This window comes from Scatophagus argus, chromosome 17 (assembly GCF_020382885.2).
Source record: "Scatophagus argus isolate fScaArg1 chromosome 17, fScaArg1.pri, whole genome shotgun sequence".
Classification (NCBI taxonomy): domain Eukaryota; kingdom Metazoa; phylum Chordata; class Actinopteri; family Scatophagidae; genus Scatophagus; species Scatophagus argus.
The window spans coordinates 1,352,942-1,365,635 of NC_058509.1; the positions used below are offsets into that span (position 1 = coordinate 1,352,942).

Genomic DNA, 12,694 nt, shown 5'->3' on the forward strand with positions numbered 1-12,694 from the left:
TTTGTCGTGTTGAGAAATAATGAGAAATAATGCACCTGAGAGACAACAGGAGGTTGTGGTAACGTTTATCAGGGCTCCGGAGTGACATGTTCAAGTGTTCTGACATCTTTGTTCAACATTAAATTTGTGTGTTCAGATTCTATTGTGTCTTAGAGGATATCTGGACGAGCTCTTTAACCCTCAGAGGTCAGTCTGTTCATCCCTCCATGTGGCCTAAAGAGCTTCAGCTTGACCCTCCACAGGCACACATGGATGATTTGGTGTCTTCATTGTCCATCGAGCCATAAGACAAATAAAACCTCCATGAACACAGACCTTCATCCGGAACGCCCCGGCCCCCCTCCCCCGCATCGGGGTGATCGGTTCAGCTGACTGTGTCGCACTCCGGAGCGTCACCCCGACCTGACGCACTCTTGTACCAGAGCGCAGCTGTCACCATTACTTCATGCTTATTGGCCCAACACCGAGAGAGGCAAAGGCAAAGCAAAGGCAAACAACTGGAGGGAGGGAGAGAGAGGGAGGGGGAGGCAGAGAGGGGGAGGCAGAGTTGGACCCGTGCGCTCTGCTCCATCGATCTGCAGAGGCGCACAGCGGAGCTTCTACCGGACGTTGGCCGCACTTTCTGAGCTTTCGTTTTTTCTCGAGGGAATGCCAAAAGTGGACTCGGTGTTTGGAAGATGCTACTGGGCAATTTGGTACGGTAAGACTGTGACAGTTTGGTGGTGTGATTGTCGCTTTTGTCCCGGGGCTCAGTCGGACGGCTCCTCCGTTTGAAGTATCGACCTGTGAGGCAGAAAAGCGCACTTTGCCTCACATCAATGCGAGCCTTGAAATGTGGAAGCTTTACCTCAAGAGGGAGGAGATTACATAACCGTGAGAAGGAACACGAATTATGGAGCAGCTCTGACTGACTGGCTGGGACCACCGTGTATGATGAATGTGATGATGATGATGATGATGATGGTGACGATGACAGCCTGGAACAGCTCACTGTCAACAGTGAGGCAGATTTGTTTACCTGGGGGAGGTGAAGGGTAAACTTAACGTTAATGGTTACACCATTGGCTTGTTTGTAAATCATCATCATCGTCTTCATCTCCATCTTCATCAATAACTGTAGAATCATTTGGGAGACACCTGAGCTGCCGTTTGTAGTCAGTCAGGTCGAGTTGCTAAATGTCCTAAAGGTGAAAAATCTTTAATATTATTTGTAAAATAAAACAACAAACTAAAACATCTCAGTCCTGCATCACAGCACTCATCTCCAACTTAACTACTGCAAGTACCGCTTTAAGTGTGGTATTCTCGTAGGACTGCAGTACACGCGTTGCAGGGTTGTGGCCCACGAACACTCGACTCGACCCATCAAGTCGTGACCCAGTGAGACGAGTGCCGAGTCTGAGTGTGACCCCACGTCACGAGATTCATCTTGAGCCCTGCTGCTTTTTAAGCCTGGCTTCCAGAGAACTCCTGGGATCCTTAGCAGATTCCCAGGAGGTTTTTAAAAACATTCCAGTGTCTGAAACCATTATTCAACTGCTATTGGTGAGAAGCTTCACTGCTGGCAGTTTTGCCGACAGATTAAATGAGCAGAAATCAACAGAAATGTCAATTATTTTCTGGTTACAGGTTCTCAGATGTGAAGATTTTCTTTGTGTTTTGATGAAAACTTAAATATTTATACTGGACGAGTGCCAAACTGGACTGACTTTACCAGCAACCAGCGTGAGCTCACCTGCCGCAGGCTGCTGGAACAAGACAAAGATTTCACAGTTAAGCGAAGAAGACGTAACATCTGACTCATTATTTCTTTAATGCCAGGAAGCATCTGTCAGTTTGAGCCTTTTAAATAAACTTTCTGCTCTGACTTCTGCTGGACGCCTCGCTCGGGTCAGAACTGAACCTTTACTCGCTCTGAGCTCTAAGACGTGGAATCACACAACACTCGGCTTCTCCTCGGCTGCCATTCCTGGCTGCCGGTCGACCTCTGACCTCTTTGGTGAGGTGTGAACATGAATGTGTCTCAGAGAAAAACAGACTCCTAGTTAGGGCATCGAGGAAGCGCGGCGGCCGCCTTTCTGGGGCCTATTTTTGGGTTAGCATCGTCGTTAAGCGTCCACTCGGCCCAGAGCTGCTGCCCAGAGCTGCTGCTGAGCCTGACCTCTGACCCGCGCCAGAGGAGGGAGTCGTCAAGTAATCTCTGAATGTGTGTGTTTTTGTGTGTGCGGTCTGTGGTTTTGCGCAGGTAGTGGTCGCGTTCTGTCTGTGGGGTCCTGATGTCGGCAGAGCTTATGTTTTCCAAGCCAGCGGACCTTCAGAGGGAGGAGACAACCCGCCACCTCACACTAAAGGTGAGGCCGGCGTCATGCTTGCTTCAGGATTGGTTCACAGCCTTTGGTTGTACTTCACTTCATCAAATCTCTTTTCAAATAAGTTGAAAAGGCGTCTCGGGAAGGAAACGTGTGATTTGTATCTGAGTTTTGCAGGTGAATGACGTCGTGTCTTACTGTCCTCCCCTCCCCTCCCTCCAGTCGTCTCACAGTGGGTCAGCTCAGCGGGATCCTGCAAGGGGAGGTGCTTTGAGCTGGAGGAGGCCAAACCTCCAGGCTGCAGGTGTGACAATCTGTGTAAAACCTACTACAGCTGCTGCTCCGACTTTGACGATCAGTGCCTGAAAACAGGTCAGTGTGATTCACTCCGAGGTCGTCGTGAAAGCAGCCTCGTGTTTAAGCGACAAACAACTGATTACGTGTTTGTAGAGTTAAAGGAAGTTTGTCAAATGAAAGCAGTCTGGCACTTGTCTCCCATGACTGTTTGAGTGCTTCGTGTTTTGGTTTGGGTGTGTGTGAAGTTGTTTTTGTGTTTCAGTGAGTTAAAGGTTCAGTCTGTGGGATTTAGGAGCATCTATGGGCAGACGTGGAAGATAATATTCATAATTGTTAAATGTTTTCATTAGCTGCTGTAGTGTTTGTTTTCATGTGATGCTGGTTCAGACCTCGGTCCAGTGAAGGGAGTGCAATCACAGATTCATCCTGACAGCTTTAAGCTGGCACGTTTTCCAACATGTGACGATCGTTTCCCATCAATTCTGCACCCATGAGCTGCTTGTGTTCTACAAGGTCTGCTTGATTCAGACTGGAGGTGTCTGAGATTCAAGCCGTCAGTTCAGTGGGCACACTGAGGTTTTTGTTCACATGATCGTCAAGCTCAAGTTGAGATTTTTATTGTAACAAAGTGCTACAGAGTGTGAGCTGTGCACTGACGATCGATGTAAAGGCGACCGAGTGCAAAACTGCCAGCAGGTCAGGCCCACGTACTCACACACACACTCACACACACACACACACACACACACACACACACACACACACACACACACACACGCTTTACCACAACCACAGACTGACCCTGTCGACGGACCAAACAGGCTGGCAGATCCTGACCAACATTAGGGGTCTCAAATTCAGATTATGAACAGAAATGTATTTATAAGAAGGATGAGTGGAACCCTGAAGTGACGTGTCCTGTCCATACGTCCATGTGTCTCAGCGGGAGGCTTTGAGTGCACTCAGGATCGCTGTGGGGAGGAGAGGAACGGCGACCACGCCTGCCACTGCTCCGCCGACTGTCTGGAGAAAGGAGACTGCTGCTCCAACTACAAGTCGCTCTGCAAAGGTACTGATCACACAGCGACTTGTGGCTGTAAGACCAACACAGCTGGAGAGCGGATGTGCTTTCAGGCAGCTAATCGCTCTGTGCTGCGTTTCCACGTCAGGTGAGACGTCATGGGTGCAGGACGACTGTGAGGAGATCGAGACGGCCGAGTGTCCAGCAGGGTGAGTCGTCCAAACTCAGCAGCAGTCACACAGAAGTTAAGCAATATTTAATCAATAGCTCATGTCGTTTTGTTCATATGGATTTTCATCATTTTAAAAGTGAAAAATCTGAACCGGCCAACGTAAGAAAGATCGTCCGACTGCTCGATGATCTCTGGCTCGTCGAAGCTCTTCATCCTCATTTCATTTCAGTGGAAGGTTGAGGAACTTTGAACTTTTTAACAGGACACACTGCTGAATTTTGTCTTGGTCTTTGTCCCTTGGTCTGCTCAGCTTCATCCGTCCCCCCCTCATCATGGTGTCTGTGGACGGGTTCAGAGCCTCCTACCTGAAGAAGGGCAAATCGGTCATCCCCAACATGCATAAACTCAGTGCGTTTCCTCCACTTTCTCTTCAGTTTCACCTTCTGAATGCAGCTGTAGGGATTGCAGAAGATTGTGTTCTAGTCTTATAATTTGGCTGCAAACGAACGAGTCATCTGATTGCAAGTGTAATAATGAAACACTCCTTTCAGGTACATGTGGTACCTCAGCACCGTACATGCGACCGGTCTACCCATCAAAGACCTTCCCAAATTTATACACCCTGGCCACAGTAAGTGACTGTCATCATGTAAGACCAGGGGTCCAGTGAAGCAGGCCTGTTAATGTGTACTCCCACATGAGGCTAAGTCAATAAACATGTTTGCTGACAGACATGTTCAAAAAGTTCATCTTGTGATCTTTAATATATTAACTGTAGTGACTGTGCTGTCTCTGCAGGGTCTGTACCCAGAGTCCCATGGGATTGTGGGGAACACCATGCACGACCCGGTGTTCAACGCCACCTTCAGCCTGCGCACCAGAGAGAAACTGAACCACCGCTGGTGGGGCGGACAGCCTGTGAGTAACAGAAACAGTGCTGGCGGTTACTGCATGTCGCTTGTTACGGTGTCTTCAGGTCACACCAGAAACTTTGTAAATCACAAAGCTCACAGTCTAGTATCATATCCTGGACGTCCACTGAGAAATCATCCATCCAAAACTACATTTTGGAAAGTGCTCTTGTTTGACTCGAAGCCCCAACTCAAAAGGAGGACTTTTATGAATTAATTGGGGTTCTCACTGAAGAAAAAAATTCTAACTGCTCATCCAACGTTTCAAAGTCAGGAAAAATCCCGTCTTCCTTATTACAGAAGCAGCTGGTAAACTTCACGGCTGAGTCCTGACCTATGTCAGAGTCCTTTTCTTAACTTCAGAAATCCTAACTGGAACCATAAACTCAACAGGTTAACCCTGTGGGAACATGGTGGGAACATGGTGGGAACCGTGTGGTTAGACTGGATTTCTGACAGTCTCTCTCTCTTTTCAGATCTGGATCACAGCCGAGGAGCAAGGCGTGAAAGCAGGCACTTTCTTCTGGCCTTGGTACTTAAGTTAGTACTGGAATATTTTTCAAACAGCTTCAGACTCTGAATGCAGCACTGGTAACTTGCAGAACCTTTAAGGCTGACTTTAGTGCGTGAATGTTAGTTTAGACAGAGTTTATGTCGCCAGCAGTTTGGTGAAACATTTCTAGTATGAAAGCTGAATTTAAGTGCTTTCTTTAACTTTACTTCCTGTGGGTTTCTAAAACACAATCACTCTCAGAAATACCTGAACACCAAACAACAGGAACTGTGAAACACCAAATAGAAAACAGAAAATTATTTTCCCTTAGCTTGTGTCGTAATGTCGACACCAAGGTGCACAAGCAGGAAGAGAAATCAAATGATATGCAGACAGACAGACAGATTAGTTTCAGAAAAGATCTGAGTCCATGACATGATGATCACGAGGTCTGAGCGCCCGTCTCACCCTGAGACTGACTGACAATACCTCCACTCACCGAGTCACAACGGAGGCCATTCAAGACTCAGAGAAGCTGAAACACCAGCCTGCTGCAGGCAAACAAGCATCACGCCGGTTTTTATATGTAGTCATATCATTAATGACTGTAATTAGACTTATATTACATTCTCTTAATGTGTTTAAACTGATATTTTTATAAACAGATCAGCTCTTTCTTGTTTGTAGGGACAGGAGGCTCTTCGAACCCACCAAGTATCAGACTACATCTTGTTAAGAATTTGAGACGACCGCATTCATGGTGTCATGCAGTACCTCATCTCATCCTCCTCTTTTAACCATCACTCTCCCCGTCTTCTCTTTCCAGGGTGATTCCCATGGAGAGGAGGATTTTAACCATACTGCGCTGGCTGCAGCTGCCTGACAACGAGAGGTACGACTTCCTGTTTGACTTCACGCAGGAATTTGACAGGATATCTGTGGCCTCAGATTAATGTCACGAGTCCCCACGTTTGACCAGACGCTTGTCATTTTCCAACCTGCTTTAGATGAAACAAGGAAAATGAATTTCATAGATTTACTGCTTGTGAGAGCACGTGAGTGTTTCACTGAAGAATCTGTCAGTCAGTCTCTGGGTCAGTCATGAGAGAGCAGGACCAAACCTCGAGAGCTTCCCTTTAGAGGGTCCTCGCCGTCCGGAACTCACCAAGCAGAAACTCTCTTGTGTGGTGGCTGCTTTGCGAAAATGTGCAAGTGGCACTTCACATCTGCATGTGAAATAATATAACTTGCTTGCGAGAACATTTCATTGCCCTCCTCTGACACCATAAATATCCAGTCTTTTTTGGCCAGGAAATGTTCGTTCATTTAGTCTGTAATGGAGACAGGATGTGCTGCCACCCTGACCGGATCAGCAGTCAGCCTTCGTGGTCCTGGGACATTTCCCACCCGGTGCCAGCTGTTAGGCCGTGCATCCAAAAAAACAAAAAACAAAAACAAAACAGCAAAAAAACAAAACAAAAAAAAAACCAAAACAACAAAAGCTTGATCGGAGCAGTTAACTGGTGGCTCTAATGCACTGATGCTGAATCTCTGCTTTCTCTTCTGTATGATTTGTTTGGCAGCAGCCTATCAGATGAAAAAGGCTCGTTATGTAGCCCGTTAATGCAAGACACATGCTGTGCTGCTGAGTCAGGCTTCAAGCTTCTCTTGTGCTGGACTCAGAGTCTCGTCCTGCTCAGTGGACTGCTGTGCTGTGTGCAGCTGCATGGACATGATGCAACCTCTCACTGAAGCTGTGTGTCCTTTAGAGCTTGTTTCAGTAATCTCCTGCTCGTGTACAGAAACTGGGTTTGGACAGGAAGTGCTGTGTGGTCAGATTTAGTCTGGGAGCTGGTGAGCGTCTCTTGGAGATAAAGGTTGTTTTTAGTGCAGAGCAGGTGCTGGGTCAGTGAAGGGGTCGCAGGCTGATAAAGTGAAGTGGGGCAGCAGGTCTGGATCGTGTTTCTCAGTACTGTGTGAGCTGAGGTGAGAGACTTGCTGCCAGAAACAACAAACTCAGCCAAGGGTTGCCTCAAAACGCTCTCACATCTGACTGATTTCTGCAGCAAAAACTCCTTCTGAAACTGTGTGTCACCTCTCCTTCAGGCCTTACGTTTACGCCGTCCACTCAGAGCAGCCCGACACCTTTGGTCACCGACTGGGACCCCTCAGCAGCGAGGTGAGGCCGCACTCGTGCTTCGTGACGTCGTTACCGTTTCAGAAACGTGTTTGTGATCCTGCTTTGCCGCTCCTGTCCGCAGCTGGACAACCCTCTGAGGGAGATCGATAACATCATTGGTCAGCTGATGAACGGTCTGAAGCAGATGAACCTGCATCGCTGCGTCAACGTCATCATCGTCGGAGACCACGGTACGACCGCCACAACATCGCTGAAGCCAGAACGTGTTGTTAGACCTTTTCTTTGACTAAACTGGACAAAGAAGATCCAAAGTGTCTGGTTTCTTATCAGGCTTTAATAACATCAACACAAACCACGTCTGTTGTTTCCGTGTCTCAGGTATGGAGGAGGCCCACTGTGACCGGACCGAGTTTCTCAGCAGCTACCCGCTCAACATAGACGAGATCACGCTGATCCCCGGCTCGCTGGGCAGAATTCGACCCCGCGACCCCAAATCCACCACATGTAAGACGAGGTTTTTACTGGATCTGTTTTTTAGAGGAATCAAACGGGCTTCATGTTGACTGGATGTTTTGCTTTCCAGATGACCCAAAAGTCGTGGTGGCGAACCTCACTGTAAGAACTGTTAGTCCTGCAATTCGTCAGACTGTGCAGTGTGTTCTGCGTGTCCTCACCCTCGCCATCATGTTTCCTGTTTCAGTGCAAAATGCCGACGCAGCACTTCAAGCCGTACCTGAAGCAGCACTTACCTAAGAGGCTTCACTACGCCAACAACCGCAGGATCGAGGACGTCCACCTGCTGATGGAGAGGAAGTGGCACATCGCCAGGTAACCTGTGACGTCCTGATGACGTTTCAGTACCATACCACCCACCGAGAGATTCCACATGCATCAAAGAAACCGTTTAGCTACGTATCCTACTCATCAGATCAACACAACCTGAGCAAGTCAACAAAACCAGGCGGCCCAGACACTCAAACAATCACAGAACTTGGCGTAACCTGAACCGGGTCTCAGATCCACCTCCTGAGTTCCACATCAGCTCCGGCTTCCAATACTTGAGTCTGTGGAAACAGAATTCACACTGTTTAACACACCAGAGAGATCTCAAGCTTTTCTCTTGCATTCTTGAGGTTTTTATTTAAAGGGCGTCGTAACGTGTTTTCCCATTGAGAAAATGTGACGTTTCTGTACTTGTTGCAGGAAAATGCCAGAGAAACTGAGGACTCGTTGTGGTTTCTTTGGTGACCACGGCTTTGACAACAAGATAACCAGCATGAGGGTACTGTGGAGTTTCTCCAGAGACAAAATAAGTGATTAACACGCGCTCGCCTCCGGTGTATCTGGATTTAATCCTTCTTTTCTCCACGCAGACCATATTCATGGGTCATGGACCGAGCTTCAAGTTCAAGAAAAGAGTGCCAGAATTTGAAAACATAGAACTATACAACGTCATGTGTGGTGAGAAGATTGTTATGTCATATAATGATATTGTGATTTTTGTTGTCCACAAACTGACCTTCCCGTCTTGGCCTCAGACCTGTTAGGGTTGAAGCCGGCCCCTAACAACGGGACTCACGGCAGCTTGAACGACATGCTCAAAGAGCCGCGGTTCCATCCCAGCATGCCAGAGGAAGTGACATCACCGTCACCGGCGTCCGACTCCAACGCCGCCGTGACCCACGACCTGGGCTGCAGCTGCGATGACGAGGTGAGAGGAGGACAAAGCCAGCAAACACCATTTCTGACGGGACAAAAACGAGCTGCTCAGAGTCCATCCGTCAAAAACGTGTCATCACCTGTGCTTTTCCGTCACAGAACAAAGTGGAGGAGATCATCGAAGCCTTCAGTCCTGCACAAGATGGGATGTACAGCTACAGTAGGTTTCTCTCCCACCTCAGTGTCAGTGTGCATCAGTGTCTGCTGCAGCCGGACGGCGGAGCACTCAGCAGCTGAGGAACATCAGTCCACTTTGCTCAGTGGCAGAAACGCAGCAGTCGTCTTCGTGCTAACGAGATGAGCTTACATGGACAGTCTGATTAATGAGCTAAGATGTGGACACGCTGCAGAGCATTTGATCTGAATCAAAACATGTTTTTGTGTCTAATCTGCTGGAAATCTAACAGAACAGCATTTACGACATCTGTTGGTCGCCTGGAAGAACTGCAACAGAACTAATTTGTTTCTCAGGTTTAAGATCGAAGGTTTCTGCTCCAGCTTTATTCTCTCTCGCTCAATAGGGAGGTGACATAACTGACTCTGTGTGTGTGTGTGTGTGTGTGTGTGTGTGTGTGTGTACGCAGACACTACACACCTCCCGTTTGGCCGTCCAGCTGTGATGTTTGACACTCAGTACAGTTTGCTTCATCATGTGGAGTTCATCAGTGGCTACAGCAAAGAGCTGGCCATGCCTCTGTGGACGGCATACACACTGCAGCGACAGGTACACACACACACACACACACACACACACACACTCCCATCTCAACCCCTGCCAGCCATTAAAGTCTCTCCTGGTGGGGGGACACACCTCCAGTGCTCAGAATGTCCCCTCTGTTTGGTCCTGGTTGTCCTTTCCTTGTGCCTGAACCATCAGATCAAAAGGAAAATGTTATTCAAGGTCACACAAAGAAACACAGATGACCTCATCTCATTGTGTATTAATGCGAACAAAAGGTGACTTAGGAAAACTAAATCACTGGAGAAGTGCTGCTGCATCGCCCTCACAGACTGCCTACTTCCTGTCTGTCCCGGACCCCCTTCAGCTCCTGACTCTGTCATTAGACCGCCAGTGTGCGTTCAGAGTGTGTGTCCGGTGTGTGTTCATGTCAGGGTGGAAAGTGACGGAGCTGCACAAACATGCAAACACAAACATGTGTAACACACACGCAGCCTCTGTGTGTCCCACACCGAAGACGTGTGTTTGTCACGTGTTTACAGGAACAGGCTGCAGCTTTACAAGGTGCAGCTGCTCACACACACACACACACACACACACAGCTTCCTGTACTCAGTCCGTCTTTGTCCAGCCTCAGGAAAACACCAGCAGTTTGTCCGAGCTGCACTGAAAAACATGAAAGCAAAATAAGTTTGGTGTGTTTGTCCCTCAGGAGGACATGACGCCCGTTCCGGAGGTTTCGCCCGCCGTTCACTGCGTCCGAGCCGACTCCAGAGTGTCGGCCGACCACAGTCAGAGCTGCAGCACCTACAGCCAGAACAGCCACCTCACCTACGGCTTCCTCTTCCCCCCAGGTAACCCGCAGGACGAGGACTGCACACTGAGCTGTTCCAGCATAAAGACTTCAGGCAGTTCTGTGACGCTGACATCTTGAAGCCACTAACAGGAAGAGTTTTCTTAATTTAAGCAGGCTGTCTTTACTGTAACAAAACAGAGAACAAAAACCTGAGACTAAAGCAGCAAGAAATAAATCAGTGTGAGACTTCCAGGTCAGAAAACCTGTTCACACTCAACTACTGTATCTCAGATTTACTGTGAACCAAACCAAACCAAGACAAGTCAACTTTATTTGTACAGCCCATTTTTACAAGCAGTTTGTCTCAAAGGGCTTAACATAACATCAGCAACATCCTCTGCCCTTCGACCCTCACATCGACTAAGGAAAAACTCCCAGAAAAACCTTTAACAGGAAAAAATGGAAGAAACCTCAGGGTGAGCAACAGAGGAGGGATCCCTCACCCAGGACGGGCAGACGTGCAATGGATGTTGTACAGGCAGGAAAGCAGTTAACAACATGAGAACGACGTTACTAAAAAGACAAATAAAACAAAATCTCAGCTGTTTAGTTTCACTTTTGCTACCACCTCAATATGATTTTAACATTTCACAAGACTGAAATTATAATAATGAAATTATAATGAACTGCTGTAACATTCATGTATGTTTTATGTGCTGTTGAAAACCACTATCCTATCAGTTCTGTTCAGTTCAATTTCAACACAAGACTACGAGGAGAACTGGACACACAGTTAGTGACATAAAATAATGAACTGCATGTTAATCTGACGAGGGGAGAGGATAGAAGAGGAAAAGGAGGAGGGGAAACTGCTTGGTGGATCATGTTTGTGTCCCCCGGCAGCATAGGCCTATAGCAGCTTAGCTATGATAGAGATTAATTAACAGTTAGTCAGACCTATTCTACTTGTGGCTGTAACTATGCTTACCAGCCCTACACACTTTGTTTGAGGCTAACTGTACGCTTTACTAAACAGAAAGGTTTTAAGTCTGGTCTTAAAAACCAAAACTCAAAGCTTTGCTCTCTTCCACCACCTGAACGTGTGTGTGTGTGTGTGTGTGTGTGTGTGTGTGTGACTCTGTTGACAGAGGTGGCGTCGTCTCCAGAGTCCAGATTTGACGCTTCGCTCATCACCAACACCGTCCCCATGTACCCGGCCTTCAAGAGTGAGTCGCTCACGTGGCTTCATTCACGCTCAGACAGCAGTTACTGATCCACCGCGGCGGGGGCGGCGGGGGCGGGCTGAGGCGTCAGTTCAGACAGTTCACACATAAATGAAAGTTCAGTCATCATCTCCTCACCCCCAGCAGACAGAAAGTCCAATGTTGTTCCTTTGAAACATTTCTGTAGCTTCGCAGCAGAACTGAGCTGCAGTGTTTTGTCACACAACCGAAAATGAAAGCATTAAACGGCTTCAAACAATTTGTAGGCATTTAAATGTAGAAATGTTACATACTGTACCTTTAAACTGAGCTTAAAGTGTGTCTGTAAACGACCTTCAGATTGTCCCTCCTGCCTTCCCGTATAGCAGTCCTATCACATGAGACAAAGGACACAATGTGGTGATGTCAGGTCTGAGCGGGGACGGCCTGATACGCATTGTTTCTGTAGATAGAGAGGACTTATCAGAACACGCACACTCTGTGCATGTCTGGACAGTTTATTGATTTTTCTTATTAAGGCTGGAAGTTTTATTGGTTACAGTAAACATCAAGGGGTGACAGCATTTGGATGAATGTTTTTCGTCTTTTTTTCCTTTGTTTCCTTGTCCAGCCAGCTGTGATCCTTTTTGTCCTTTTGACTCCGTTTCTTTCTTCCTGCAGCTGTGTTGTGGTTTGGATTTTCGCTTCAGTTAGCTTCCTGTTTAATTTTGTAGGTTTGTAGGTGTCTTTGTTCACTTCTGACTGTGCGCCCCGCCCAGGTGGCTCACCTGTGTCGTCTCCTGAGCTCTGTGTTCACTTTGCGTCAGCTCGTCTGCGTCTTCCCGACTCGTTTTCCTCCTCCTGCTTTTTCTTTGTCTTTGGTTACCTTTTGGACTTTTTGTTGAAGTTGTGGACGTCACCCTTTTGGATTGTTCTTTGTTTGCACTGTGTTATA

The 12,694-nt window shown here is 47.6% G+C and overlaps 1 protein-coding gene across 1 annotated transcript in view; it reads left to right on the forward strand.

Moving 5' to 3' along the window:
• Nucleotides 1-539: 539 nt before the first annotated feature.
• Nucleotides 540-12,694, forward strand: part of LOC124074625 (ectonucleotide pyrophosphatase/phosphodiesterase family member 2) — a 28,664-nt gene continuing 16,509 nt past the window's right edge. Inside the window, exons 1-22 of the mRNA XM_046417737.1 lie at nucleotides 540-695; nucleotides 2,246-2,351; nucleotides 2,532-2,681; nucleotides 3,550-3,675; nucleotides 3,776-3,836; nucleotides 4,110-4,207; nucleotides 4,351-4,430; nucleotides 4,598-4,717; nucleotides 5,187-5,242; nucleotides 6,030-6,095; nucleotides 7,310-7,382; nucleotides 7,465-7,573; nucleotides 7,722-7,847; nucleotides 7,927-7,958; nucleotides 8,044-8,171; nucleotides 8,547-8,625; nucleotides 8,717-8,804; nucleotides 8,882-9,054; nucleotides 9,162-9,222; nucleotides 9,647-9,786; nucleotides 10,454-10,595; nucleotides 11,686-11,763. Of these exons, the coding sequence (XP_046273693.1) occupies nucleotides 678-695; nucleotides 2,246-2,351; nucleotides 2,532-2,681; nucleotides 3,550-3,675; nucleotides 3,776-3,836; nucleotides 4,110-4,207; nucleotides 4,351-4,430; nucleotides 4,598-4,717; nucleotides 5,187-5,242; nucleotides 6,030-6,095; nucleotides 7,310-7,382; nucleotides 7,465-7,573; nucleotides 7,722-7,847; nucleotides 7,927-7,958; nucleotides 8,044-8,171; nucleotides 8,547-8,625; nucleotides 8,717-8,804; nucleotides 8,882-9,054; nucleotides 9,162-9,222; nucleotides 9,647-9,786; nucleotides 10,454-10,595; nucleotides 11,686-11,763 (2,110 nt within the window). The 5' untranslated portion in view covers nucleotides 540-677. The remainder of the gene's footprint in view (nucleotides 696-2,245; nucleotides 2,352-2,531; nucleotides 2,682-3,549; nucleotides 3,676-3,775; nucleotides 3,837-4,109; nucleotides 4,208-4,350; nucleotides 4,431-4,597; nucleotides 4,718-5,186; nucleotides 5,243-6,029; nucleotides 6,096-7,309; nucleotides 7,383-7,464; nucleotides 7,574-7,721; nucleotides 7,848-7,926; nucleotides 7,959-8,043; nucleotides 8,172-8,546; nucleotides 8,626-8,716; nucleotides 8,805-8,881; nucleotides 9,055-9,161; nucleotides 9,223-9,646; nucleotides 9,787-10,453; nucleotides 10,596-11,685; nucleotides 11,764-12,694) is intronic.